Below are 24,918 nucleotides of genomic sequence, written 5' to 3' on the forward strand. Positions count from 1 at the left end.
CATCAATCGAGTTTTAACCCACAGCACAATCATTTCTACGTGTGTCCAAAAGAAAAGAGACATTTTTGTTGGGCTGGACCAAATACGTCAAAACTTCAATCGTGGCCAAGATGAACTCAAAATTAGTATTTGAATGCTCCGTTTTTTTAAATTATGCAAAACGCCAAAAACATCATGAATTAAGAAATTAAGTTATTTTTAGTTATTCCGGGACAAGGATGTTTAAACTAAGAGATATTTTTACTGCGACTCACTGTCATCAAATATCAGCTGATAGTCCAGCATCGGTTTAATTTCTGATATAATAAAAATGTATAAAGTGATAACGGCAATATTCCAACTTCACATAATGTTTACAAACTAAATGCATTTTTCTTTTTAGTTTTTACTAAATGTTTTAAGGTAAACAGACGTAGTAACAAATGTTTATGCTGACATAAAAAACTATAACACTTATTTTGTTGCAATTATATGTTCTTAAAATTTAAGATTCCAGACTGCAAAAAAATGTGTCAAAGGCAACAAGAAAATTACCTAAAACTTAATTTTAAAAAAGCAAGGGAGAGATATTAGAAAATTATATAAAATAATAGGAATAAATAACCCAAAAACTGTTATTATAACAATTTTAAATTTAAACAAAATATAAATATATAAAATATATTTATTTGTATCAGCACTTTTTTTGGTAATTTTCATGTTTTTTTAGTTCATTTTAAATTATATTACAGGAAAAAAATATAATAAATATATAAAATATACACATTTTTAAAAGCCCTTTTTCTATGTCAATTTGATGTTTGTTTTGTTTTTGCTTATTTTGAGGTGATTCTCAGTTAACTTTTTTTTTTTTTTTTTTACTAATTTTAAAATTTTGTGTCAATGCCATGTTAAATCATTAATTTTGAAAGAAATTAATCCAATTTGCTCAGGTTTGAAAGGGTTAATACTTAATTTTTTTTTATGTTCTGGATTTGTCATATAATCAAGAAAGAATATTATCACAAAAATATCCTGAAATATCGTGATATTATTTTTTAGAGATATATCGCCCTACTAGCAAGATGTCAAGAAAAAAAAGCATTAAAAATAGTCTAAAAATTTGCAAAGATGACCCCAAAAGAAACTCTAACAGCTAAGCCGTCTTGTGAAGTTGCTTAATTGTCACATTATTTTAGCTGCATCTACCGACGTCCTCGTCTCTCAATAATCCCTCCGTCCCCCACTGAACCAAATATTTCTAACATGTCCAAAACTAGTATTTGGGACAGCCCTGACTCTCTGTCTCGTATTTAGAAAAGAAAAACACAACTGCTGTTTAGTAATATAATTTTACTTTTTTATTCCAAGTTGAGGTTTTTTTTAAAATTTAACTTTGTGAAAGTGAGTTTTCGTGGCACCGGTGATGATGGACAGAAAGAGTTGATGAGGAGAATGGAGCACAGATGAGATCATGCACACAGACGAGTCGCACTGATTATCGTGGCCGACCTGTCGATGGGACCAAAACCCTATTTTCCTGCGTCACTGACATAGGCCTGCTGTGGTCCCACATACAGTAATGATTCTTCTTAGTTTGTCCAAAACGGTCCTGATGCCCTGTCCCCTCTCTCAATCATGAGGTAAAAAAAAAAAAAAAATCACCTTTATGTGTAGATGTTAAATTCTGAGAGAGGCATTTGGGATCAGCTCTTTCTTTCTTCATTCTTAAGTCCCCATCCAGCCCTCCCTTTGTCTCTATTTACCCACAGTGCTTTGCTCTCTGGCTGCATCTTCATATCCAGTGCTTCATAGTTTAAAATGCTCCAATTCACCCTCCGTTTGTTCCTGAGCTTAAGGCTTTAAGATGTTCAGGTTGCTAACATTCAGGCTTCACAGTGCTGTGGTTTTTATCTGTAACAGATCAGACTGGCTTCGTAACGTCGTAGCACCGAGCTGCTTCTCTCCTCTGCCGACTAAAATGTTAACAGCCTCCTAACGATTCGTTTTTTTTAAAGTGATTAAGGAAGAGACAGAAACTTCAACATAGCATGCATCTGCACAAATACACAACCAACCAACTGACCAACGAGCTTTTTTATCACGTTCTTTAATTACCCTTCTACAAAAAAATATGTCATCTGAGAGAGAGCGGGGAGAGCAGGAGGCTTTGTTCAAAATTTCTAACCGACTCTCTCCCTCATTACCTCCTCAACGCCTGCTAAAGGCAGGTCTGTTATATGTATGCTGCTTACATAAGTTCAGTGCAAAACCCGGCACGTTCCCGGTTTTTAAAGCACTCTAATGAGGGACAAACAGCCTCTAAGATTTGAGCAAAGCCTTCTGCTCTCCTCCTCTCTGGGTATTCGGAGGAAGGGATTGGGAGAAGGGAGTTAAGATTTGTAAGAGGGAAAATATGATGAGGACAGTGGAAGGGGTTTAAATCGCTCTCTCCGCATAGGAGAAATAGCTGGGAAAAAGGGATAGGAGGAGGTGGAGAGGAGCGGCTTCGTTTATAAGTCGCTCTCTCCGTAGAGGGCGCTGGAGAAGGAGATGTAGTCCAGGGCGCCGGAGGGGCAGTCGGCTCCGATGTACCTGGTCATGCGGCTGATGCAGTATTCGGCCTGCTCAGGCGGCAGCTCTCTGCGCAGCTCCTCCACTGTGATGTAGTTCTGGAGGAGAGAAGCAGGGTGTGATTTTTGATACCGTGACTTTAAATCTCAACTCTCATTTGAAACAAAAATACCTGAAATTTTAGTGTTTCTGTCACAACAACGTAACAAGTGTAATACTGCTGTTACTACACAATAGTAAACACCATTATCACTGTTGTTACACTGTTACTCCAGTGTAATACTGCTGTTACTACACAATAGTAACACAATTATCACTGTTGTTACACTGTTACTGCAGTGTAATACTGCTGTTATTTCAGTGTTGCATTGCAATGTGATTGCAATGACATTCACATCGCAATCACAGTAAAACTACAGTGTAATTACACTGTAATCGCAGTGAATAACTGCAATCAGACTGCAATGTAACACTGAAATAACAGCAGTATTACACTGCAGTAACAGTGTAATAACAATGATAATGATATTACACTGTAGAAAGTGTAATTGCAGTGATTGATTGCAGTGTTTATGCAGTTTAATGACACTGCAATTGCACTACGGCTGCAGTGTAGTAACACCATTATCACTGTTATTACACTGTTACTACGGTGTGATACTGCTTTTTTTTCAGTGTTGCATTGCAATGTAATTGCAGTGATTGACTGCAATTAATCACTGCAATCACACTGCAATCACACTGCAACACTGAAATAACGACAGTAACAGAGGATTTGGTCAAATATACTTTGGTGTAAATCTAACGATTTAAAATGTGTCTGCTTACCTTGTCTGAAGCCAGGATCTTGAAGGAGGCCATGACTTGTTCTGCAGTGTCGGTCTCGGCGGTCTCGCGGGTCATGAAGTCGATGAAGGCCTGGAAGGTCACCACGCCCGTGTTGTTGGGGTCCACCAGGGTCATGATGCGAGCAAACTCCACCTCACCCTGTTGTAGAGGAAACGACTGTAATCACTGCCCAAGTTTTGTTTTTATCCGATCTTTTGTTACGTTCACACATTACACACGGAGAGGACACTGAAAATTTAGAAATGTCTTTGACAAAATTAGACTTCTTATCTTAAGCTTATAAATACTATGTCAGAAAAAGCTATTTATAAGACACTTTAACACTTTTATTTAAATAAATTAAACCCCTTTTTAAGGATCTGTGGGAACTCTGGTTTTACGAGTCAGTATTTCAGCATTAGTCATGTTGTACGGACCAGATCGTAACCCATGGAGATGAGGCAGGCACGGAAATCGTCTGGGTCCATCATGCCGTTTCTCTTCTGCAAAGAAAAAAACACAACTGAGTTTAGATATTAATTGAAAAAATCCCTGATACGGCTCCTATAATCAGTAATAAAGCTCACGTTTATATTTCATACTGATGCTTGAATATTGAGCATTAACTTCAATCCTTGCACCTTGTATAGATCGAGTTAATTTTTCAATATTTAAACTTCTAGGACAAAAAAATTTAATTTGAATATTCACGAAAAATAAACAAATGTAAAATGTACGCTGTGGTTTACGTCTTCATTATGCATGTTTTTGTATGTCTTATGTCTAATAATCCTGATTTAACTTCCGCACAGTGAGATTCCTTTGACAGTGAACGCCTCACCCTGTCGAAGTGGTTGAAGGAGGCTCTGAACTCGTTGAGCTGCTCCTGGCTGATGCCCTTGGCGTCGCGGGTCAGGATCTGGTTCTCCACCTCGTTGATGGTTCTGGCGATGGTGGTGAGCAGCTGTTCCCAGCCCACGCGCACATGCTGCGGTAGCGGAGGAACAGAAGAAGAGAAAAATGTACTTCAAGCAAAGACACAAAAGGCTGAAGTGACGGAGTTCTGCGGATCTTCGAGGCTGCGGCGGAGTACCTCCATGGTGTAGTTGGTGTGCTTGTTGTCGAAGATGAGGGACTCCTGGCTGAGCTGGTGGTCGCCCTCCAGCTTGTCGATGTTGGATTTGTAGTTGATGATGTTCTGCTCGTACTGCTTCAGGCTGTTCATCTGTTCCTCCAGGGAGCCAGCGATGTCCACAGACACGTGGCTGATCTCCTGCAGCCGCACAGAGGAGGACAACGAGAACACTTCAACAGCAAGAATGAGACGGTCTGTGGAGATTTGGTTTTTTCTATATCTGAACAGTCAAAAACATGTTAACCCTTTGAAATCTGAGCAAAATGGTTTGAGAACTTAACAAGACACGGCCCAAAAATTTGCAAAGAAATTAGCAAAAACAGTTAACTGAAAATAAGCCCAAAAAAGGTTAAAAATACAAAAACAAGAAAATTACCTAAAAAAAATGTTGAAAATACATTTATTTATTGTATATAATGTCTTTTAATTTTAAATATAGTTTCCTGGACATTTTTCCCCTTTTTTGGTTAATTTTTTAATAAATCTTATTTTAAATTTTTAAATTTTGTCACCTTCTTGTCACTAATTCTTGCAATTTGTGGTATATTTCTTGCCAAGTTGGTCATGCCTTTTTCTCACATGCTTTCGGGTCAAATACTTGTGCAAGGTGCCCCAACGCAGCATAAGAAAACTGATGACAATCCAGGTTTCAAAGGGTTAAAATCAATTTGTCTTCCTCTAATATAACAGATGTATGTGTATATACGCCGTACCTCCATCTTGGTTTGAATCCAGGGTCCGATGATGTTGGCCTGGGCGGCGAACTGGCGCCTCAGCCTCTCGTTGGCCTGCTGTCTGGCCACCTCCTCCTGCAGCATTTGGTCTCTGAGGGGAACGAGGTGCTTCACCTGCAGGGAGGAACATCCGAACCACCCACTGAGTAACCAAGGTACCAAAGCACACGGCACTTTAATTTCATTTTGATTAAAAAAATGCTGCATCTTTACAGTCTCATTCAAACATATTTACTATTCGGTATTTTGCAGCCATCTTGGTTTAAAAAAACTCTAAATTGTCTTATGCCGGTCTTTTTCTCGTCTTGATGTTTCGGCAAAATCAAACATGTTTTGTGAATTTTTAGTCCTGGCAAATGCAATTAGTGAAGAATAGCTGCACACTGTAGCACCAGTGAAGCAGCAAAGACCGTACACCTTTAAGTTAGCGTTTAATTTGGCATGCATCTGATCCACTAACCAGCACTTATTTTTAGTGAGAAATCTTAATTTTTAAAACGGTTCGCATCTCATTCCCACGGTGTCCTCCCACAAAGTTAGCACGGCTAACGTGAGGCAACAAAATCCAAAATGTAAAGTTTGTAAGGTAATATAGTTAACCTTTATGGATTATATTAATGCCGAACTGGTGAAAATATTGTCAACATATGGTGCCTTTTATCTTTTCTTTTTAGAGTTACGTATTTTTGCAGACACACAGGGAACTGTTTGAGTTTGGTGTCATATTTTCCACCAGGAGCAGGATGGGAACCAATCTCAAAGGAATCTAGTTGTAGGTTTTGTAACTTCTTGCAGTGTGAAACAAAAAACCTGCAGGGTTCACAAGTGTTTTCAAAGTCTTCTAGTGTCGCTTTAGTGCTGTTTTGTAAATAACATCTATCTGCTCCAGCCCAGTTTGTTAATAATTCCCTCAGGAGCTGAATCTATTTTTCCAGCACAGATGGTCAGATGTGTGTCACACTGCGGCTGCTCCGACAGATTGTGTTCTGCAGTTATTTTGATTTGCACAGACTGCAGCCTGCAGAATTTAGTGTCGCTGTAACTTCAACACTGTTTATGACCTGTCACTATGGATGCGCTGTGCTTATTATTAGCCAGATGACCAAATGCAGCCGAGTTTGTTTGATATTTGACAAAAAAAAGTCATTTGCCACGCTCCTCCGCATAGTGTGTCGGCTGTGTTTGATTTGACTCACAGTGTCCCACTTGGTGCTGATGTCCTGGGGGGAGAGGTTGGTGTAGGGGTTGATTCCGGACAGTTTGATGCCGTAGGTCTGGGCGATCTTCAGGATCTCGTTGTGGATGCCCATGGTGGCCATGCGCTCCTTGTCGGCCTCGGGCAGGGTGGCTTTGAACTGGTCGTGAGCGGTGATCAGACTCTGAAGGCAGATGAGATCAGTGTTACGCTTGAATGCTGAATCAGGTGTTTCTATGCTAAAGACGTTTCTATACTATGATGATGTTCTTGGACGTTTTTCCACATTCTATTCTATGGTGTGTCTTGGCAGGTTATTCCAGGCAGTTTTCAGCTGTTTTTGGGACATATAAAATTTTGACATTTTTCACCTTACTATAGCCTTGCATGTTCAGTCATTTTTTCAACATCTCAAATTATGCTGTTTTTGGCTTTATTGCAACTTTCTTTGCTATGGTGTGTCTTGGCAGGCTATTCTAAGCTGTTCCAGCTGTTTTTGGGACATTTCAAGTTTTTACGTTTTTGCCTTACTATAGTCTTGGATTTTTGGTCACATTTTTCAACATGCAAAATTATGTTGTTTTCGGCTTTTTTTGCAACTTTCTTTGCTATGCTGTGTCTTGGCAGGGTATTGTAAACTGTTTCAAGCTGTTTTTGGGACATTTCAAATTTTGACATTTTTTAATTTTTTGCCTTACTATAGTCTTGGATTTTTAGTCATTTTTTCAACATGCCAAATTATGCTGTTTTTGGCTCTTTTTGCAACTTTCTTTGCTATAGCGTGTCTTGGCAGGCTATTCTAAGCTGTTTCAAGCTGTTTTCAATAGTTTTTGGGATGGGTCAAATTTTGACATTTTTGAAGTTTTTGCCTTACTATAGTCTTGGATTTTTAGTCATTTTTCGACATGCAAAATTATGTTGTTTTCGTCTTTTTCTTGCAACTTTCTTTGGTATGGCATGTCTTGGCCGCTGTTCCAGCTGTTTTCAACAGTTTTTGGCACATACCAAATTTTGACATTTTTGCCTTACTATATAGTCTTGGATTTTTGGTCATTTTTCGACATGCCAAATTATGTTGTTTTTGGCTCTTTTTGCAACTTTCTTTGCTATGGCGTGTTTTGTCAGGCTATTCTACACTGTTTCCAGCTGTTTTTAGGACATTTCAAATTTTGACATTTTTGAAGTTTTTGCCTTACTATAGTCTTGGATTTTTGGTCGGATTTTTCGGCATGCAAAATTATGTTGTTTTTGGCTTTTTTTTGCAACTTTCATTGCTATAGCGTGTCTTGGCAGGCTATTCTAAGCTGTTCCAGCTGTTTTTGGGACATTTCAAGTTTTTACGTTTTTGCCTTACTATAGTCTTGGATTTTTGGTCACATTTTTCAACATGCAAAATTATGTTGTTTTCGGCTTTTTTTGCAACTTTCTTTGCTATGCTGTGTCTTGGCAGGGTATTGTAAACTGTTTCAAGCTGTTTTTGGGACATTTCAAATTTTGACATTTTTTTAATTTTTTGCCTTACTATAGTCTTGGATTTTTAGTCATTTTTTCAACATGCCAAATTATGCTGTTTTTGGCTCTTTTTGCAACTTTCTTTGCTATAGCGTGTCTTGGCAGGCTATTCTAAGCTGTTTCAAGCTGTTTTCAATAGTTTTTGGGATGGGTCAAATTTTGACATTTTGAAGTTTTGCCTTACTATAGTCTTGGATTTTTAGTCATTTTTCGACATGCAAAATTATGTTGTTTTCGTCTTTTTCTTGCAACTTTCTTTGGTATGGCATGTCTTGGCCGCTGTTCCAGCTGTTTTCAACAGTTTTTGGCACATACCAAATTTTGACATTTTTGCCTTACTATATAGTCTTGGATTTTTGGTCATTTTTCGACATGCCAAATTATGTTGTTTTTGGCTCTTTTTGCAACTTTCTTTGCTATGGCGTGTTTTGTCAGGCTATTCTACACTGTTTCCAGCTGTTTTTAGGACATTTCAAATTTTGACATTTTGAAGTTTTTGCCTTACTATAGTCTTGGATTTTTGGTCGGATTTTTCGGCATGCAAAATTATGTTGTTTTTGGCTTTTTTTTGCAACTTTCATTGCTATAGCGTGTCTTGGCAGGCTATTCTAAGCTGTTCCAGCTGTTTTTGGGACATTTCAAGTTTTTACGTTTTTGCCTTACTATAGTCTTGGATTTTTGGTCACATTTTTCAACATGCAAAATTATGTTGTTTTCGGCTTTTTTGCAACTTTCTTTGCTATGCTGTGTCTTGGCAGGGTATTGTAAACTGTTTCAAGCTGTTTTTGGGACATTTCAAATTTTGACATTTTTTAATTTTTGCCTTACTATAGTCTTGGATTTTAGTCATTTTTCAACATGCCAAATTATGCTGTTTTTGGCTCTTTTTGCAACTTTCTTTGCTATAGCGTGTCTTGGCAGGCTATTCTAAGCTGTTTCAAGCTGTTTTCAATAGTTTTTGGGATGGGTCAAATTTTGACATTTTTGAAGTTTTTGCCTTACTATAGTCTTGGATTTTTAGTCATTTTTCGACATGCAAAATTATGTTGTTTTCGTCTTTTTCTTGCAACTTTCTTTGGTATGGCATGTCTTGGCCGCTGTTCCAGCTGTTTTCAACAGTTTTTGGCACATACCAAATTTTGACATTTTTGCCTTACTATATAGTCTTGGATTTTTGGTCATTTTTCGACATGCCAAATTATGTTGTTTTTGGCTCTTTTTGCAACTTTCTTTGCTATGGCGTGTTTTGTCAGGCTATTCTACACTGTTTCCAGCTGTTTTTAGGACATTTCAAATTTTGACATTTTTGAAGTTTTTGCCTTACTATAGTCTTGGATTTTTGGTCGGATTTTTCGGCATGCAAAATTATGTTGTTTTTGGCTTTTTTTTGCAACTTTCATTGCTATAGCGTGTCTTGGCAGGCTATTCTAAGCTGTTCCAGCTGTTTTTGGGACATTTCAAGTTTTTACGTTTTTGCCTTACTATAGTCTTGGATTTTTGGTCACATTTTTCAACATGCAAAATTATGTTGTTTTCGGCTTTTTTTGCAACTTTCTTTGCTATGCTGTGTCTTGGCAGGGTATTGTAAACTGTTTCAAGCTGTTTTTGGGACATTTCAAATTTTTACATTTTTTAATTTTTTGCCTTACTATAGTCTTGGATTTTTGGTCGGATTTTTCGACATGCCAAATTATGCTGTTTTGGACTTTTTTTGCAACTTTCTTTGCTATAGCGTGTCTTGGCAGGCTATTCTAAGCTGTTTCAAGCTGTTTTCAATAGTTTTTAGGACGGGTCAAATTTTGACATTTTGCCTTACTATAGTCTTGGATTTTTAGTCATTTTTTCAACATGCCAAATTATGCTGTTTTTGGCTCTTTTTGCAACTTTCTTTGCTATAGCGTGTCTTGGCAGGCTATTCTAAGCTGTTTCAAGCTGTTTTCAATAGTTTTTGGGATGGGTCAAATTTTGACATTTTTGAAGTTTTTGCCTTACTATAGTCTTGGATTTTTGGTCATTTTTCGACATGCCAAATTATGTTGTTTTTGGCTCTTTTTGCAACTTTCTTTGCTATGGCGTGTTTTGTCAAGCTATTCTACACTGTTTCCAGCTGTTTTTAGGACATTTCAAATTTTGACATTTTTGAAGTTTTTGCCTTACTATAGTCTTGGATTTTTAGTCATTTTTTCGACATGCCAAATTATGCTGTTTTTGGCTGTTTTTGCAACTTTCTTTGCTATGGCGTGTCTTGGCAGGCTATTCTAAGCTGTTTCAAGCTGTTTTCAATAGTTTTTGGGATGGGTCAAATTTTGACATTTTGCCTTACTATAGTCTTGGATTTTTGGTCATTTTTCGACATGCCAAATTATGTTGGTTTTGGCTCTTTTTGCAACTTTCTTTGCTATGGCGTGTTTTGGCAGGCTATTCTACACTATTTCCAGCTGTTTTTAGGACATTTCAAATTTTGACATTTTTGAAGTTTTTGCCTTACTATAGTCTTGGATTTTTGGTCGGATTTTTCGGCATGCAAAATTATGTTGTTTTTGGCTTTTTTTTGCAACTTTCATTGCTATAGCGTGTCTTGGCAGGCTATTCTAAGCTGTTTCAAGCTGTTTTCAATAGTTTTTGGGATGGGTCAAATTTTGACATTTTGCCTTACTATAGTCTTGGATTTTTGGTCATTTTTTTGGACATGCCAAATTATGCTGTTTTCGTCTTTTTTGAAACTTTCTTTGCTATGGCGTGTCTTGGCAGGCTATTCTAAGCTGTTTAAAGTAGTTTTCAACAGTTTTTGGGGCATTCATTTGTTTTTCCTGCATGCAATTTTATGTTGTTTTGGGATGGTCGCCATAGTCCAATTTGCACCACCACATTCTCAACAGAGGTGGAATATTTATTAAGAGCTGTATTAAAACAACCTTGGGTCAAGGACCCTCTAAAACGTCTGATATTACAGCAACACAAAACAAAACCTAAGAAACAAATTGTGTTAAAGCGGTGCTGTACCTGGATCTCCTCAATGCTGTGAACAATGAACATGTCCTGCAGGTCCTCCATGGCTCCGTCCATCCAGTTGTTGAAGGGCGCTGCCCTCTTGGCAAACTCCAGGTACAGCTGATCAATAGTCTCCCACAGCTTCTCCACACGCTACACACACAGTTAAGACGTACATTAACAAAAAGAAAATGTACAGAAGCACTGGCTTGTTATAAATTTGAGGAGATGAAACTGAATAACTCATTTTCATAATGGATTTTGGTCTATGTGGATCACATTTACTATTGTTACCTATCACGCTGCCATAAAGTTATTTTGTTTGTGTTGTGAGTGTTTCAGGTCGTACCTCCAGTGCGTCCCTCCTCTTCTGGGTAAGGGTGCCCAGGTTGTCCCACTGGTCACAGATGCCCTGGCAGCGGGTGTTGACTGAAGCAGCATCGTGGTAGTCCAGCTCACTAGAGGAGACGACAGAGTGAAACCACCAAATTAATCATCTACACCCATAAAATGTCACAGAATTAGAAATGTGTATGACAGTGTTACATTTTTTACAAACTATACCACGGTTTTAACAGCATATTTATGTTTAACATATAAACTGTACTCTCGTGACATTTTGTATTTTTCTCACATTTTACATTTTTATTTTTTTCCACATATGATACAATGCCTCTTATTTTTTATGACATTTTTGTGAAAAGTTTCACACGCTACACTATGACAATTTAATTTAATTTAATTTATTTTATTTGTGATTTCTTTGCACTTTATAATATACTAAGGGTTTTTGAAATTACACTTCTGTTGTAAAAATGTAATACTATACTATGATACTTTTGTGGGGGGACTCACTATTATTCTGCTTTTTGATCTTTTTATGAAAATGTATACAATATACCATATTTTTATTGACATTTTTGTGATTTTTTTTTTATTTACACATTATCCTTAAACTTTATAAATCCAAAGGTCATTTTGACCTCACAAAGATCTGCGTGAGATTGAAATGTTGTCTTTATAAAAACTATCTTAAGTTCAGATTATTGACCCTGAATGTTGTATTTTAATAGACGCAGAACACCTGCCTCCTTTTTAAAGATCTTACATGTTCCCTTACTTTCTCCCCATTCTGTATTTGAGGGTCATCTGAGAACATTTTGCTTTTAAGTATCTGCTTTAAAAAGTAATGAAAGTTATGTGTAGCATGCATACATATTCAGCATTATGGTGTATATCGCATCAAAGGGATGATATCAGAACTATCTGTGGAAAAAGCCCAGAGGAGTGGTGAGGAATAAGGAAATAGTGAGATCAGAAGTTTCTGCTCTTTCATGAGTCATCCTTTCATCTTTTTATCCCTCTCATTAACATGCTTTCCACTCATTCCCACTTTTGTTCTTTGCTGCATTCGCATCCTCGTCTGCTCTCAACATATCTCTCCGATCACGACAATTAAAGAGTCCCGAAACAGTTGAGTCGCTCACTTCTCTCCTCTCCTGTCCCTCCTACAGCTTCCACATGAGCCCTCAATGTAATCATCTCTATTCTTGTTCCTCACTCCTTTTACATTTCTGCTCCTCATCACTGTTTTTCACTGCTTCTCCACTTTCTTTAAATTACAAAGCCCCCGAGATCCCAAACCTTCATGACAACGTCAGTATTTGTGTTATTTTTTGGTTGGAGTTGAATGTTTTCAGGGTTTCTTTTGCTTTTGAATGTTTCTGTTTCTTTGTGTCCGGGCCTCTTACTTCAGCTCCTGAGCGATGGCGGCGATCTGCTCCACTCTGTCCTGGTGAGCAGCAAGGTCGCTCTCGAACGCCTCGTGCTTCCTCATGAGGGCTCTGATCTCCATCAAAGAGGCCGACTCGTAGTCCTTCTGGGACAGCAGGTCCTCCTTACCTGAGACACACAGGTGTTTGATCTGCATGTCATTCTTTGACCTTCAAAGACTAAAATAACAAGCTTTTAAATGAACACAGCTCTTGAACTTGTACTAAAAATACATTTGGTTGTATTCAAGCTTAAACCTGTCCTGCATTAATAAATAAAAAGTATCGTAAAACGTGGCTGCTTTTGTCTGAGTTCCAAGATGTACTATATTCGAAAATTTATGTTTTTAAATGGTATTTTAGACAAAATTCAATACTAAAACTGTTTTATAACATTTTGATCAAATTACTATAGTATTTCCTTTCATGCCAATTTGGACGGCATACTATATCATTACGTCTTTTGTGTATTTGAAAGCAATTGTGGACAACGAACCATCAAATGGTGTTCTTAAAACATTTTGGACTACGTTCTATAATATAACGTTTTAAAGCCATTGTGTGCCATAGTCGCCGACATACTGTATCACATTGGGTAGTTGTTGCAACATGCTACATTATGGTTTTATTGGCCCTTTTTGGAACTTTCTATTCCATGGCGTGTCTCTGCACGGTATTCAAGGCAGAATCCAGCTTATTTGGGGACATTTCAAATTTTGACGTTTTTGCTATACTGTAGTATTTGTTTTTGGTCAGACGTAACAAATTATGGTTTTAGTGGCCTTTTCATCAAGGTCAATGCTATAGCATACAAGTGCAGGCTGTTCTAGCTTGGTTCCAGCTGTTTTTGGGGCATTTCAAATTTTGACATTTTTGCCTTACTATAGTCTTGGATTTTTAGTCATTTTTTCGACAAGCCAAATTCTGTTGTTCTCGTCTTTTTTGCAACTTTCTTTGCTATAGTGTGTTTTGGCAGGCTATTCTACACTGTTTCCAGCTGTTTTTAGGACATTTCAAATTTTGACATTTTTGAAATTTTTGCCTTACTATAGTCTTGGATTTTTGGTCGGATTTTTCGACATGCCAAATTATGCTGTTTTGGACTTTTTTTGCAACTTTCTTTGCTATAGCGTGTTTTGGCAGGCCATTCTAAGCTGTTTCCAGCAGTTTTTAACAGTTTTTAGGACGGGTCAAATTTTGACATTTTGCCTTACTATAGTCTTGGATTTTTGTTCGGATTTTTCGACATGCCAAATTATGCTTTTTTTGGCTTTTTTTGCAGCTTTCTTTGCTATGGCGTGTTTTGGCAGGCTATTCTAAGCTATTTCCTGTTGTTTTCAACAGTTTTTGGGACAGACCAAATTTTGACATTTTGCCTTACTATAGTCTTGGATTTTTGGTCGGATTTTTCGACATGCAAAATTATGCTGTTTTGGACTTTTTTTGCAACTTTCTTTGCTATGGCGTGTTTTGGCAGGTTATTCTAAGCTGTTTCCAGCCGTTTTTAACAGTTTTATAGGACGGGTCAAATTTTGACATTTTGCCTTACTATAGTCTTGGATTTTTGGTCGGATTTTTCGACATGCCAAATTATGCTGTTTTGGACTTTTTTTGCAACTTTCTTTGCTATGGCGTGTTTTGGCAGGCTATTCTAAACTGTGTCCAGCAGATTTTAACAGTGTTTAGGAGATGTCAAATTTTGACATTTTGCCTTACTATAGCCTTGGATTTTTGGTCGGATTTTTCGACACGCCAAATTATGCTTTTTTTGGCTTTTTTTGCAACTTTCTTTGCTATGGCGTGTTTTGGCAGGCTATTCTAAGCTGTTTCCAGCCGTTTTTAACAGTTTTGTAGGACGGGTCAAATTTTGACATTTTGCCTTACTATAGTCTTGGATTTTTGGTCGGATTTTTCGACATGCAAAATTATGCTGTTTTGGACTTATTTTACAACTATCTTTGCTATGGCGTGTTTTGGCAGGCCATTCTAAGCTCTTTCCAGCAGTTTTTAACAGTTTTTAGGAGATGTCAAATTTTGACATTTTGCCTTACTATAGCCTTGGATTTTTGGTCGGATTTTTCGACACGCCAAATTATGCTTTTTTTGGCTTTTTTTGCAACTTTCTTTGCTATGGCGTGTTTTGGCAGGCTATTCTAAGCTGTTTCCAGCCGTTTTTAACAGTTTTGTAGGACGGGTCAAATTTTGACATTTTGCCTTACTATAGCCTTGGATTTTTGGTCGGATTTTTCGACACGCCAAATTATGCTTTTTTTGGCTTTTTTTGCAACTTTCTTTGCTATGGCGTGTTTTGGCAGGCTATTCTAAGCTGTTTCCAGCAGATTTTAACAGTTTTTAGGAGATGTCAAATTTTGACATTTTGCCTTACTATAGTCTTGGATTTTTGGTCGGATTTTTCGACATGCAAAATTATGCTGTTTTGGACTTTTTTTGCAACTTTCTTTGCTATGGCGTGTTTTGGCAGGTTATTCTAAGCTGTGTCCAGCAGATTTTAACAGTTTTTAGGAGATGTCAAATTTTGACATTTTGCCTTACTATAGCCTTGGATTTTTGGTCGGATTTTTCATTACGCCAAATTATGCTTTTTTTGGCTTTTTTTGCAACTTTCTTTGCTATGGCGTGTTTTGGCAGGCTATTCTAAGCTGTTTCCAGCCGTTTTTAACAGTTTTGTAGGACGGGTCAAATTTTGACATTTTGCCTTACTATAGTCTTGGATTTTTGGTCGGATTTTTCGACATGCAAAATTATGCTGTTTTGGACTTATTTTACAACTATCTTTGCTATGGCGTGTTTTGGCAGGCTATTCTAAGCTCTTTCCAGCAGTTTTTAACAGTGTTTAGGAGATGTCAAATTTTGACATTTTGCCTTACTATAGCCTTGGATTTTTGGTCGGATTTTTCGACACGCCAAATTATGCTTTTTTTGGCTTTTTTTGCAACTTTCTTTGCTATGGCGTGTTTTGGCAGGCTATTCTAAGCTGTTTCCAGCCGTTTTTAACAGTTTTGTAGGACGGGTCAAATTTTGACATTTTGCCTTACTATAGTCTTGGATTTTTGGTCGGATTTTTCGACACGCAAAATTATGCTTTTTTTGGCTTTTTTTGCAACTTTCTTTGCTATGGCGTGTTTTGGCAGGCTATTCTAAGCTGTTTCCAGCTGTTTTTAACAGTTTTTAGGAGATGTCAAATTTTGACATTTTGCCTTACTATAGTCTTGGATTTTTGGTCGGATTTTTCGACATGCAAAATTATGCTGTTTTGGACTTTTTTTGCAACTTTCTTTGCTATGGCGTGTTTTGGCAGGTTATTCTAAGCTGTGTCCAGCAGATTTTAACAGTTTTTAGGAGATGTCAAATTTTGACATTTTGCCTTACTATAGCCTTGGATTTTTGGTCGGATTTTTCGACACGCCAAATTATGCTTTTTTTGGCTTTTTTTGCAACTTTCTTTGCTATGGCGTGTTTTGGCAGGCTATTCTAAACTGTGTCCAGCAGATTTTAACAGTTTTTAGGAGATGTCAAATTTTGACATTTTGCCTTACTATAGTCTTGGATTTTTGGTCGGATTTTTCGACATGCCAAATTATGCTGCTTTGGACTTTTTTTTACAGCTTTCTTTGCAATGGCGTGTTTTGGCAGGCCATTCTAAGCTGTTTCCAGCAGTTTTTAACAGTGTTTAGGAGATGTCAAATTTTGACATTTTGCCTTACTATAGCCTTGGATTTTTGGTCGGATTTTTCGACACGCCAAATTATGCTTTTTTTGGCTTTTTTTGCAACTTTCTTTGCTATGGCGTGTTTTGGCAGGCTATTCTAAGCTGTTTCCAGCCGTTTTTAACAGTTTTGTAGGACGGGTCAAATTTTGACATTTTGCCTTACTATAGTCTTGGATTTTTGGTCGGATTTTTCGACACGCAAAATTATGCTTTTTTTGGCTTTTTTTGCAACTTTCTTTGCTATGGCGTGTTTTGGCAGGCTATTCTAAGCTGTTTCCAGCTGTTTTTAACAGTTTTTAGGAGATGTCAAATTTTGACATTTTGCCTTACTATAGTCTTGGATTTTTGGTCGGATTTTTCGACATGCAAAATTATGCTGTTTTGGACTTTTTTTGCAACTTTCTTTGCTATGGCGTGTTTTGGCAGGTTATTCTAAGCTGTGTCCAGCAGATTTTAACAGTTTTTAGGAGATGTCAAATTTTGACATTTTGCCTTACTATAGCCTTGGATTTTTGGTCGGATTTTTCGACACGCCAAATTATGCTTTTTTTGGCTTTTTTTGCAACTTTCTTTGCTATGGCGTGTTTTGGCAGGCTATTCTAAACTGTGTCCAGCAGATTTTAACAGTTTTTAGGCGATGTCAAATTTTGACATTTTGCCTTACTATAGTCTTGGATTTTTGGTCGGATTTTTCGACATGCCAAATTATGCTGCTTTGGACTTTTTTTTACAGCTTTCTTTGCAATGGCGTGTTTTGGCAGGCCATTCTAAGCTGTTTCCAGCAGTTTTTAACAGTGTTTAGGAGATGTCAAATTTTGACATTTTGCCTTACTATAGCCTTGGATTTTTGGTCGGATTTTTCGACACGCCAACTTATGCTTTTTTGGCTTTTTGCAACTTTCTTTGCTATGGCGTGTTTTGGCAGGCTATTCTAAGCTGTTTCCAGCCGTTTTAACAGTTTTGTAGGACGGGTCAAATTTTGACATTTTGCCTTACTATAGCCTTGGATTTTTGGTCGGATTTTTCGACACGCCAAATTATGCTTTTTTTGGCTTTTTTTGCAACTTTCTTTGCTATGGCGTGTTTTGGCAGGCTATTCTAAGCTGTTTCCAGCAGATTTTAACAGTTTTTAGGAGATGTCAAATTTTGACATTTTGCCTTACTATAGCCTTGGATTTTTGGTCGGATTTTTCGACATGCAAAATTATGCTTTTTTTGGCTTTTTTTGCAACTTTCTTTGCTATGGCGTGTTTTGGCAGGCTATTCTAAACTGTGTCCAGCAGATTTTAACAGTTTTTAGGAGATGTCAAATTTTGACATTTTGCCTTACTATAGTCTTGGATTTTTGGTCGGATTTTTCGACACGCCAAATTATGCTTTTTTTGGCTTTTTTTGCAACTTTCTTTGCTATGGCGTGTTTTGGCAGGCTATTCTAAACTGTGTCCAGCAGATTTTAACAGTTTTTAGGAGATGTCAAATTTTGACATTTTGCCTTACTATAGTCTTGGATTTTTGGTCGGATTTTTCGACATGCCAAATTATGCTGCTTTGGACTTTTTTTTACAGCTTTCTTTGCAATGGCGTGTTTTGGCAGGCCATTCTAAGCTGTTTCCAGCAGTTTTTAACAGTGTTTAGGAGATGTCAAATTTTGACATTTTGCCTTACTATAGCCTTGGATTTTTGGTCGGATTTTTCGACACGCAAAATTATGCTTTTTTTGGCTTTTTTTGCAACTTTCTTTGCTATGGCGTGTTTTGGCAGGTTATTCTAAGCTGTTTCCAGCCGTTTTTAACAGTTTTATAGGACGGGTCAAATTTTGACATTTTTGCCTTACTATAGTCTTGGATTTTTGGTCGGATTTTTCGACATGCCAAATTATGCTGTTTTGGACTTATTTTACAACTATCTTTGCTATGGCGTGTTTTGGCAGGCTATTCTAAGCTCTTTCCAGCAGTTTTTAACAGTGTTTAGGAGATGTCAAATTTTGACATTTTGCCTTACTATAGCCTTGGATTTTTGGTCGGATTTTTCGACATGCAAAATTATGCTTTTTTTGGCTTTTTTTGCAACTTTCTTTGCTATGGCGTGTTTTGGCAGGCTATTCTAAACTGTGTCCAGCAGATTTTAACAGTTTTTAGGAGATGTCAAATTTTGACATTTTGCCTTACTATAGCCTTGGATTTTTGGTCGGATTTTTCGACATGCCAAATTATGCTGTTTTGGACTTTTTTTGCAACTTTCTTTGCTATGGCGTGTTTTGGCAGGCTATTCTAAACTGTGTCCAGCAGATTTTAACAGTTTTTAGGAGATGTCAAATTTTGACATTTTGCCTTACTATAGTCTTGGATTTTTGGTCGGATTTTTCGACATGCCAAATTATGCTGCTTTGGACTTTTTTTTACAGCTTTCTTTGCAATGGCGTGTTTTGGCAGGCTATTCTAAGCTCTTTCCAGCAGATTTTAACAGTTTTTAGGAGATGTCAAATTTTGACATTTTGCCTTACTATAGCCTTGGATTTTTGGTCGGATTTTTCGACACGCCAAATTATGCTTTTTTTGGCTTTTTTTGCAACTTTCTTTGCTATGGCGTGTTTTGGCAGACTATTCTAAACTGTGTCCAGCAGTTTTTAACAGTGTTTAGGAGATGTCAAATTTTGACATTTTGCCTTACTATAGCCTTGGATTTTTGGTCGGATTTTTCGACACGCCAAATTATGCTTTTTTTGGCTTTTTTTGCAACTTTCTTTGCTATGGCGTGTTTTGGCAGGCTATTCTAAACTGTGTCCAGCAGATTTTAACAGTTTTTAGGAGATGTCAAATTTTGACATTTTGCCTTACTATAGTCTTGGATTTTTGGTCGGATTTTTCGACATGCCAAATTATGCTGCTTTGGACTTTTTTTTACAGCTTTCTTTGCAATGGCGTGTTTTGGCAGGCCATTCTAAGCTGTTTCCAGCAGTTTTTAACAGTGTTTAGGAGATGTCAAATTTTGACATTTTGCCTTACTATAGCCTTGGATTTTTGGTCGGATTTTTCGACACGCCAAATTATGCTTTTTTTGGCTTTTTTTGCAACTTTCTTTGCTATGGCGTGTTTTGGCAGGCTATTCTAAGCTGTTTCCAGCCGTTTTTAACAGTTTTGTAGGACGGGTCAAATTTTGACATTTTGCCTTACTATAGTCTTGGATTTTTGGTCGGACTTTTTCGACATGCAAAATTATGCTGTTTTGGACTTATTTTACAACTATCTTTGCTATGGCGTGTTTTGGCAGGCTATTCTAAACTATGTCCAGCAGATTTTAACAGTTTTTAGGAGATGTCAAATTTTGACATTTTGCCTTACTATAGCCTTGGATTTTTGGTTGGATTTTTCGACACGCCAAATTATGCTTTTTTTGGCTTTTTTTGCAACTTTCTTTGCTATGGCGTGTTTTGGCAGACTATTCTAAACTGTGTCCAGCAGTTTTTAACAGTGTTTAGGAGATGTCAAATTTTGACATTTTGCCTTACTATAGCCTTGGATTTTTGGTCGGATTTTTCGACACGCCAAATTATGCTTTTTTTGGCTTTTTTTGCAACTTTCTTTGCTATGGCGTGTTTTGGCAGGCTATTCTAAGCTGTTTCCAGCCGTTTTTAACAGTTTTGTAGGACGGGTCAAATTTTGACATTTTGCCTTACTATAGTCTTGGATTTTTGGTCGGATTTTTCGACACGCCAAATTATGCTTTTTTTGGCTTTTTTTGCAACTTTCTTTGCTATGGCGTGTTTTGGCAGGCTATTCTAAACTGTGTCCAGCAGATTTTAACAGTTTTTAGGAGATGTCAAATTTTGACATTTTGCCTTACTATAGTCTTGGATTTTTGGTCGGATTTTTCGACATGCCAAATTATGCTGCTTTGGACTTTTTTTTACAGCTTTCTTTGCAATGGCGTGTTTTGGCAGGCCATTCTAAGCTGTTTCCAGCAGTTTTTAACAGTGTTTAGGAGATGTCAAATTTTGACATTTTGCCTTACTATAGCCTTGGATTTTTGGTCGGATTTTTCGACACGCCAAATTATGCTTTTTTTGGCTTTTTTTGCAACTTTCTTTGCTATGGCGTGTTTTGGCAGGCTATTCTAAGCTGTTTCCAGCTGTTTTTAACAGTTTTTAGGAGATGTCAAATTTTGACATTTTGCCTTACTATAGTCTTGGATTTTTGGTCGGATTTTTCAACATGCCAAATTATGCTTTTTTGGACTTTTTTTGCAACTTTCTTTGCTATGGCGTGTTTTGGCAGGCTATTCTAAACTGTGTCCAGCAGATTTTAACAGTTTTTAGGAGATGTCAAATTTTGACATTTTGCCTTACTATAGTCTTGGATTTTTGGTCGGATTTTTCGACATGCAAAATTATGCTGTTTTGGACTTATTTTACAACTATCTTTGCTATGGCGTGTTTTGGCAGGCTATTCTAAGCTCTTTCCAGCAGTTTTTAACAGTGTTTAGGAGATGTCAAATTTTGACATTTTGCCTTACTATAGCCTTGGATTTTTGGTCGGATTTTTCGACACGCCAAATTATGCTTTTTTTGGCTTTTTTTGGAACTTTCTTTGCTATGGCGTGTTTTGGCAGACTATTCTAAACTGTGTCCAGCAGATTTTAACAGTTTTTAGGAGATGTCAAATTTTGACATTTTGCCTTACTATAGTCTTGGATTTTTGGTCGGATTTTTCGACATGCCAAATTATGCTGTTTTGGACTTTTTTTTGCAACTTTCTTTGCTATGGCGTGTTTTGGCAGGCTATTCTAAGCTGTTTCCAGCTGTTTTTAACAGTTTTTAGGAGATGTCAAATTTTGACATTTTGCCTTACTATAGTCTTGGATTTTTGGTCGGATTTTTTGACATGCCAAATTATGCTGTTTTGGACTTTTTTTGCAACTTTCTTTGCTATGGCGTGTTTTGGCAGGCTATTCTAAACTGTGTCCAGCAGATTTTAACAGTTTTTAGGAGATGTCAAATTTTGACATTTTGCCTTACTATAGCCTTGGATTTTTGGTCGGATTTTTCGACACGCCAAATTATGCTTTTTTTGGCTTTTTTTACAGCTTTCTTTGCAATGGCGTGTTTTGGCAGGCCATTCTAAGCTGTTTCCAGCAGATTTTAACAGTTTTTAGGAGATGTCAAATTTTGACATTTTGCCTTACTATAGCCTTGGATTTTTGGTTGGATTTTTCGACACGCCAAATTATGCTTTTTTTGGCTTTTTTTGCAACTTTCTTTGCTATGGCGTGTTTTGGCAGACTATTCTAAACTGTGTCCAGCAGATTTTAACAGTTTTTAGGAGATGTCAAATTTTGACATTTTGCCTTACTATAGCCTTGGATTTTTGGTCGGATTTTTCGACACGCCAAATTATGCTTTTTTTGGTTTTTTGCAACTTTCTTTGCTATGGCGTGTTTTGGCAGGCTATTCTAAGCTGTTTCCAGCCGTTTTTAACAGTTTTGTAGGACGGGTCAAATTTTGACATTTTGCCTTACTATAGTCTTGGATTTTTGGTCGGATTTTTCGACATGCAAAATTATGCTGTTTTGGACTTATTTTACAACTATCTTTGCTATGGCGTGTTTTGGCAGGCTATTCTAAGCTCTTTCCAGCAGATTTTAACAGTTTTTAGGAGATGTCAAATTTTGACATTTTGCCTTACTATAGCCTTGGATTTTTGGTCGGATTTTTCGACACGCCAAATTATGCTTTTTTTGGCTTTTTTTGCAACTTTCTTTGCTATGGCGTGTTTTGGCAGGCTATTCTAAACTGTGTCCAGCAGATTTTAACAGTTTTTAGGAGATGTCAAATTTTGACATTTTGCCTTACTATAGTCTTGGATTTTTGGTCGGATTTTTCGACATGCCAAATTATGCTGCTTTGGACTTTTTTTTACAGCTTTCTTTGCAATGGCGTGTTTTGGCAGGCCATTCTAAGCTGTTTCCAGCAGTTTTTAACAGTGTTTAGGAGATGTCAAATTTTGACATTTTGCCTTACTATAGCCTTGGATTTTTGGTCGGATTTTTCACACGCCAAATTATGCTTTTTTTGGCTTTTTTTGCAACTTTCTTTGCTATGGCGTGTTTTGGCAGGCTATTCTAAGCTGTTTCCAGCCGTTTTTAACAGTTTTGTAGGACGGGTCAAATTTTGACATTTTGCCTTACTATAGTCTTGGATTTTTGGTCGGATTTTTCGACATGCAAAATTATGCTGTTTTGGACTTATTTTACAACTATCTTTGCTATGGCGTGTTTTGGCAGGCTATTCTAAACTGTGTCCAGCAGATTTTAACAGTTTTTAGGAGATGTCAAATTTTGACATTTTGCCTTACTATAGCCTTGGATTTTTGGTCGGATTTTTCGACACGCCAAATTATGCTTTTTTTGGCTTTTTTTGCAACTTTCTTTGCTATGGCGTGTTTTGGCAGGCTATTCTAAGCTGTTTCCAGCCGTTTTTAACAGTTTTGTAGGACGGGTCAAATTTTGACATTTTGCCTTACTATAGTCTTGGATTTTTGGTTGGATTTTTCGACACGCCAAATTATGCTTTTTTTGGCTTTTTTTGCAACTTTCTTTGCTATGGCGTGTTTTGGCAGGCTATTCTAAGCTCTTTCCAGCAGATTTTAACAGTTTTTAGGAGATGTCAAATTTTGACATTTTGCCTTACTATAGTCTTGGATTTTTGGTCGGATTTTTCGACATGCCAAATTATGCTGTTTTGGACTTTTTTTACAACTTTCTTTGCAATGGCGTGTTTTGGCAGGCTATTCTAAGCTCTTTCCAGCAGATTTTAACAGTTTTTAGGAGATGTCAAATTTTGACATTTTGCCTTACTATAGCCTTGGATTTTTGGTCGGATTTTTCGACACGCCAAATTATGCTTTTTTTGGCTTTTTTTGCAACTTTCTTTGCTATGGCGTGTTTTGGCAGGCTATTCTAAACTGTGTCCAGCAGTTTTTAACAGTGTTTAGGAGATGTCAAATTTTGACATTTTGCCTTACTATAGCCTTGGATTTTTGGTCGGATTTTTCGACACGCCAAATTATGCTTTTTTTGGCTTTTTTTGCAACTTTCTTTGCTATGGCGTGTTTTGGCAGGCTATTCTAAGCTGTTTCCAGCCGTTTTTAACAGTTTTGTAGGACGGGTCAAATTTTGACATTTTGCCTTACTATAGTCTTGGATTTTTGGTCGGATTTTTCGACATGCAAAATTATGCTGTTTTGGACTTATTTTACAACTATCTTTGCTATGGCGTGTTTTGGCAGGCTATTCTAAGCTCTTTCCAGCAGTTTTTAACAGTTTTTAGGAGATGTCAAATTTTGACATTTTGCCTTACTATAGCCTTGGATTTTTGGTCGGATTTTTCGACACGCCAAATTATGCTTTTTTTGGCTTTTTTTGCAACTTTCTTTGCTATGGCGTGGTTTGGCAGGTTATTCTAAGCTGTTTCCAGCAGATTTTAACAGTTTTGTAGGACGGGTCAAATTTTGACATTTTGCCTTACTATAGTCTTGGATTTTTGGTCGGATTTTTCGACATGCCAAATTATGCTGTTTTGGACTTTTTTTGCAACTTTCTTTGCTATGGCGTGTTTTGGCAGGCTATTCTAAGCTCTTTCCAGCAGTTTTTAACAGTGTTTAGGAGATGTCAAATTTTGACATTTTGCCTTACTATAGCCTTGGATTTTTGGTCGGATTTTTCGACATGCAAAATTATGCTGTTTTGGACTTTTTTACAACTATCTTTGCTATGGCGTGTTTTGGCAGGCTATTCTAAGCTCTTTCCAGCAGTTTTTAACAGTGTTTAGGAGATGTCAAATTTTGACATTTTGCCTTACTATAGCCTTGGATTTTTGGTCGGATTTTTCGACATGCAAAATTATGCTGTTTTGGACTTATTTTACAACTATCTTTGCTATGGCGTGTTTTGGCAGGCTATTCTAAGCTCTTTCCAGCAGTTTTTAACAGTTTTTAGGAGATGTCAAATTTTGACATTTTGCCTTACTATAGCCTTGGATTTTTGGTCGGATTTTTCGACACGCCAAATTATGCTTTTTATGGCTTTTTTTGCAACTTTCTTTGCTATGGCGTGTTTTGGCAGGCTATTCTAAACTGTGTCCAGCAGATTTTAACAGTTTTTAGGCGATGTCAAATTTTGACATTTTGCCTTACTATAGTCTTGGATTTTTGGTCGGATTTTTCGACATGCCAAATTATGCTGCTTTGGACTTTTTTTTACAGCTTTCTTTGCAATGGCGTGTTTTGGCAGGCCATTCTAAGCTGTTTCCAGCAGTTTTCAACAGTGTTTAGGAGATGTCAAATTTTGACATTTTGCCTTACTATAGCCTTGGATTTTTGGTCGGATTTTTCAACACGCCAAATTATGCTTTTTTTGGCTTTTTTTGCAACTTTCTTTGCTATGGCGTGTTTTGGCAGGCTATTCTAAGCTGT

At 37.1% G+C, this 24,918-nt stretch overlaps 1 protein-coding gene across 1 annotated transcript in view; it reads right to left on the reverse strand.

The window, feature by feature from the left end:
• Positions 1-1,317: 1,317 nt before the first annotated feature.
• Positions 1,318-24,918, reverse strand: part of actn3b (actinin alpha 3b) — a 72,137-nt gene continuing 48,536 nt past the window's right edge. Inside the window, exons 12-21 of the mRNA XM_088073743.1 lie at positions 12,700-12,850; positions 11,298-11,406; positions 10,961-11,101; positions 6,447-6,629; positions 5,230-5,364; positions 4,475-4,654; positions 4,223-4,369; positions 3,819-3,884; positions 3,382-3,540; positions 1,318-2,651 (exon numbers count right to left, since the gene is read on the reverse strand). Coding sequence (XP_087929869.1) covers positions 2,493-2,651; positions 3,382-3,540; positions 3,819-3,884; positions 4,223-4,369; positions 4,475-4,654; positions 5,230-5,364; positions 6,447-6,629; positions 10,961-11,101; positions 11,298-11,406; positions 12,700-12,850 — 1,430 coding nt within the window. The 3' untranslated portion in view covers positions 1,318-2,492. The remainder of the gene's footprint in view (positions 2,652-3,381; positions 3,541-3,818; positions 3,885-4,222; positions 4,370-4,474; positions 4,655-5,229; positions 5,365-6,446; positions 6,630-10,960; positions 11,102-11,297; positions 11,407-12,699; positions 12,851-24,918) is intronic.

This window comes from Plectropomus leopardus, chromosome 23 (genome assembly GCF_026936395.1).
Source record: "Plectropomus leopardus strain MGB_pleo_1.0 chromosome 23, ASM2693639v1, whole genome shotgun sequence".
Classification (NCBI taxonomy): domain Eukaryota; kingdom Metazoa; phylum Chordata; class Actinopteri; order Perciformes; family Serranidae; genus Plectropomus; species Plectropomus leopardus.